Consider the following 5,757-nt stretch of genomic DNA (forward strand, 5'->3'; position numbering starts at 1 on the left):
ACATCCGCACAAAGATTCCAGTCCGAAAAATTAAATTTTACAGGAAAATATTATGTCTATACATAGTGGATGCTTTTGTACAAAGCCCACGAGAAACACTATTTACAGAGTGGATGCTTTTTATCCAGCAAAGCCCACAGGAAAAGCTAGCCACAATTAAGTCCTTGTGACTCGACAACATAATTACACTATGGATGCTTTTACAGATAAGCCCATGAGAACCGTCAAAATACTTTGATGTTTGGGAATTTGTCCCTCTTATACATCAATTCGTCCCAGGCTTTAGTAAAGATTCGCCTGACAATCATGGGTTTTCCCAGAACTATTTGATGTTTAATTTTTGTTAGGATTAACCATTCATAATGACCTTTCATGTATTATTTTAAGGAATTATTTATGTCACGGAATGGTGTCCATTCATCGTACATTTCTTTAACAGTTTTATATGGAGTATGAAAGAATTCTTCGATATTATGCTCAAAACATATGTCACAATGTTGCCTGCAAAAATTTTCATGATAGATTGGATCCATGGCATTTCTGTTAACCCCATAGTCAATCCACCACTATTTAAACCAATCAGCTTGTTGGTTTCTTTGGAAAGAAGTGATTGTACTAAACTTGAGTTTAGTATAATGCGTTTCTTCTTTGTTGTCTAGATTGAGGAAGTCCCACCACAACTTTTTGTACCCTGCAAAATCATAAACAGTGTCAGGAAAAATAATCTTTGGATCTCCTTTTGGCCATGTGGCTACATTATGAGTACGCTAGGTCCATGATAAATTTCTGGTACAATGTATGCAGAAATATTTCTCATATATTCCACTGCGGGCTCCTCCATGGTACCAGATGCCAGATATATCATGGAAATCTTACTGTAAAGCTACTTCTGCATATCTGGCTTCTCTTTTTGCATGTTCATATATTTTGTCATGTATCCATTTGCTGCCTTTTGGATACACTTTTCTTTCTGGTACGAGATGTTGTATATCTGTATGTGGTTGTAGATTAGCATCAAGTACTTTTGTATTCCTTAGTTGTGAAGTGGGTTTCCAATTTCTCTTGTATTCTTCCCAATCCTGGTTTTCAGGAATAGTTCACGGAACTTCTTGTTTTTGGGCCTGGTCCCATTCAGTGACTATAACCATGATGTGGTCCTACTGATTCTGCTGCTGGATGTACTCTCGGTTGAGAAAATCTGGAAGACTATTCTGTTCTCCCTTTATATGTTCGACCTGGAAGTCGAAATTGGCAAAGAGTGCTTGCCATCTAGCAAACTTTGCTTCTCCAGGCTTTTTGATGTCTTTTGTCAAAACTTTATGAAGTGCTGATGCATTAGTTCTTAACAAGAACTACTTGTTTATCAGATAGACATCAAATTTATTGATGCAATTCCACGCAGCTTTAACCTCTTTTTCTATTGTGGAATAGTTTTGCTCAGTTCGGTTCCAAGTCCCAGATGCATACTGAACAACTTGTTCAATGTCACCAATCCTTTTCTTTAAAATTCCTCCCCATCCAATATTACTTGCATCTATCTCAACAATTTTAAATGCATTATCATCAACAACATATAATATGGGACGATTTTTCACCTTTTCTATGATATTTTGGACAGCTTTGGTATGAACTTCTGTCCATTCTGAAGGATTATTCTTGAGCCGTTTATTCAACATACTCATGTCACTGGCACAATCTTGATAAAAGTTGCTAACATAATTCAAGCAACCTAAGAATCTTTGCAGTTGATTCTTGTCAATGATAATATCAGGGAACTTGTCAGCAAATTCCAGTGCATGTTTTTATAGAGCTATTTGGCCATTTGAAATGGTATGGCCAAGAAACTTGATAGTAGTCTGAAAGACTTATATCTTCTTTTTTCTCAGAACAAGACCATTATGTTTGACCAATTGTTTGAATATCTGAACATGTTTAAAATGATCTTGAATATTCTTTGAAAAGATCAAAACATCATCAATATATACTATGAGCCAATCAAAATATGGCTTTAATATCTTATCCATTAACTTTTGGAACTTTGATGGTGCATTCTTCAAACCAAAAGGCATGACATTCCATTCATAATGTTCTGCTGGAATACTGAAAGCAGTCTTGAACTTGTCTTTTTCTGCAATAGCAACTTGCTAGAAACCTGCTTTCAAATCAAACTTAGAGAAAATCTTAGCTTCGGCAATCCTACTTATTAAATCTCCTTTGTGAGGAATGGGATAAGTATCATTAGCAAGAACAGAGTTCAGAGGTTTGAAGTTTATTACCAATCTAGGTATTCCTCTAATTTGTTCGGCTCTCTTATTGACATAGAACCCATAACAGTTCCAGGGACTGTTGGATTCTCTGATAAGCTTTCTTTGTAAAAGCTGCTTGATTTCTTGTTCACAGAGCTTTCTGTATTCTTGATTCATGGGGATGGCTCTGCTTTTGCAAGGCTTTCTTGTGTAGCCTTCTTTGTAAGGAAGCTCCACTGTATGCTGCTTTCTATGCCAAAATGCATTTGGCTCTTCAGAACAACATTCATCTTCTATCTGTTTCTTCAAATCCTCAATTTTTCTTCTGACCTGAGGATTCTTCAACTGGTCTTCTACCTTGAGTGTGCTTTTTAGATCTTTAAGATCTGTCAATCTGGCTTCAGCTTTGTCCAAATTTTGGACTGTGTGCACCATAGTAGAAACCCGGGGGTTCGATATATATGGAAACTCTACCCTTTTTTTTGTTCCTGCAAAACTAAGAATAGATACGAAATATCCAGCGTTATTACCTTTCAATCTTGTTGACCCATGGGGTTCAACAGCTACTAGGAATACATTTCCTAGGATGCAGTCTACTGGAATGTCTGCAACTGCAAACTTCAGATTAATGCAATGGTGCTCAAAACAAATAGAAGCTTTTGGAACTTCATAATTGAGCGTTTTCTTGCCCAATCCTACTACCTTTCTTTCTACAGAAATCCAGTATTTTGCTGGAATGACTTTTTTGTTTAGAATATTCACATCAGCTCCTGAATCAAGGAGTGTTGTGAGTTCAAACATCTCTCCTTTAATACAAATGTTTATTTTTACATGATGCTGCTAGTAAGAGATAGCTAGCAGCCTCATTTCTTGGAATCCATATATTGGATCCCTTTTCCCTTCAATGATCTCAACATTTGAGTTTCTGGAATGTTCTGTAGTATCCCAATGGGATTCTTCTTCTTCTGTAACTCTTTTTCCTTTTTAATCTCAAAAAGTTGAGTTTTTAGAGCAAAGATTTCTAATTTAATATTGTAAATTTCTCTACTCACTTCCCCTAAGGTGAGGGAACGCACCTTATCAGGTTTCTCTTGATGCCTTTGAAAAGATCTAGTGTTTCTTTCAAAAGAAGCATCAATAAACAATGGCTTCTTACTTGAGTTTCTAGAAGAGCTGGATCGGAGTTGATCCATAAATGCTTCAGTCAATCTGGTCTTCATGTCACCATCTTCCATCGCTCTAATTTGAGATAATATTTTTATCTCATCTTCTTTAGTTGCAGCCATTAGAATTTTTTCTTTCTGAGGTTTGGAGAAAGTTTCCTCAGAACTTGAATCACTATATGACTCTGAATCAGAATCATAGTGCATTTGACAGGTGCATTCTTCAGATTCACCACAGGAGCAAGATGTACTTTCTGAATCTAAATTTCCTTGTATATGTGCCTGTAATTCATCTTGAGATGATGAATCAAAAGAATCAAAGGATGATTCTTCAAATTGGTGTTGCTGCAGTTGTTCTCTGATAACCACATTTTGGCATCGTTCTGTTGTATGAGAACGTGAGCCACATTTCATGCATCTGATCTGTCCTTCTTGCTTGACTTGTTTTCCTCTTTGGACAGCAACTTGGGATTTCTTTCCTCTATTTAGTTTGGATTCTTCCCCTTCTGGACACCTTGATGATGTATGTCCAGTCTTTCCACACAGCCAACAAGTGAGCTTATTCCATTTCTCCTGCTTTGAAGTGTGGAGATGAATGTCAAAAGGTTTATAATAATGTGTTCTAGGCACATACCTATAATAACCTTTTCTGACTTTGGAGGATCGGCCTTTAGATCACTGAGGATACTTCTTACGATCTTTATAGCTTCTGAATTTCTGCTTGTATTCTTTCTTGGCCCTTTTCTTTGCTTTCCTCCTTTTAACCAGGGGGTCATCAATTGTAAGTCCATATCTGCTGCAGATGGACTTCTGATCTGGGAATTTTGAAAGTTTTTCCAAAGATTTGTTAACTTTGGAACTTGTACAGAGACTTACCAGGGTCTTTGTTATGTGTGCATAGATTTCACCCCATGTGTAAGATTCAAATGGTAATTGGAAAATTTCTTGCAGTCTGATGTAGTCCATGAACCTAGATGGCAAAGCTGCAAGATAAACTTGTTTCCGTAGCAGATTCTTTGAATCCTTTACTTCATATATTTGTTGCATCCAATATCTATGGAAATCTTCACACTGAGACATCTTGTGGAATTTTAAATTTATAAGAATAACTTCGCTCTTATCAGCAATTTCAGTTTCGTTGCCACACCAATGTTCTAAAATCATAGATGTCAAATCACCTATCATATTGCTGATGGTTGTACATCAGGATTTTGTATTACATCTTCATTTTAATCTTTTAGCACTTATGCTTCCATTGTTGATATTAACTTTGGAGATGATTCTGTCTCCCACCATTTGAGTAAAATTCCTGTAAAACATTGGATAATAGTTTTGCAGGATTCAATTTCACTTTTTCCCCTTAAGCACATGAGTTTGTATTCTGTATACATTATATCAATCATCTATCGAATTTGGCCAACGCTCAGATTGTCAATATTCCATTCTCTATGTGAGTCTGGGAAGAAAGTATGTGTTTCTGGGAGTTTTCCTTTTCCTGCAATATCAGGTGCAGGTTATGTATTGAACCTACTCTCAATAGGTTCATAAATAGGAAAAGTTGGAGAATCAGACTCTTTTTCTTCTTTTTCTTCCTTAAACAAGGAAGCAATAGTAATTTTTTCTGTAGCCTCTGATTCTAATGATGTGGCTACTTCTTTTGGAAATAATGTTGGGAACCTGTTTACTGGCTTGACAGGATCCTGAATCTTTATATTTCTTTTATACAAAAAAGAAGTAGGAACTGGTTTCTCTGTTTTTGACAAACTGATTCTTTCAACTTTGTTAGCTAAACCAGATATGAGATTTAGTAGTATCAAGATGATCTACTAATTTGTCTTCTACTCCTTCTATCTTAGATAAAGATTCTCTAGCATATGTACGAACAACTGAAGAGGCATACTGTACATCATTGAGGTTTTTATTAACCTCATTTATTGACACTTGAACAATATCAAACTGTTCTTTGATTTCTGTTGTTTTTGCAACATTTATTTCCAGACCCTTAATAGCTGTATTGGTCCAGTTAAGTTGTTCACTTGCCTTCTGGATTCTCCCATCAATGCCTAAAGCATTATCATCCTTTTGCACTAAAGGAATGGCTTTAGCTGCATTTTGATTTTCCCCAATGATAATGGCTTTGTATGGAGGGAATGTTGATGGGGTTTCTATTCTACTGCCATCTAGAGCAGTCCATGCATGTTTGACAGATGAAGAAGAGGATGAACCAGTTAATACATGCACAGGGGAAACATTGTTCTTCCATTCATAAAATGAAATCCATGAGTTATTGATTTCCATGTAATGTTTCCAATCTTCAGCCAAATCTTTCTTTTGTTCAGGAGTATGAG

General features: G+C 36.1%; 1 protein-coding gene across 1 annotated transcript; it reads right to left on the minus strand.

Annotated features, from left to right (window-relative positions):
- Positions 1–2,144: 2,144 nt before the first annotated feature.
- LOC149157942 (uncharacterized) lies at positions 2,145–3,047 on the minus strand. The gene has a single exon (XM_089433828.1). It carries the CDS (start codon positions 3,045–3,047, stop codon positions 2,145–2,147), a length of 903 nt encoding a protein of 300 aa, XP_089289954.1.
- Between the last annotated feature and the right edge of the window lie 2,710 nt (positions 3,048–5,757).

This window comes from Pinus tabuliformis, chromosome 5_2 (genome assembly GCF_031772625.1).
Source record: "Pinus tabuliformis cultivar Carrire ecotype Pingquan chromosome 5_2, CPIR1, whole genome shotgun sequence".
In the NCBI taxonomy this organism is placed as follows: Eukaryota; Viridiplantae; Streptophyta; class Pinopsida; order Pinales; family Pinaceae; genus Pinus; species Pinus tabuliformis.

Excerpts from the sequence above, each read along its gene's own strand:
- LOC149157942 (XM_089433828.1), bottom strand. The coding sequence starts at position 3,047 with ATGTTTGAACTCACAACACTCCTTGATTCAGGAGCTGATGTGAATATT.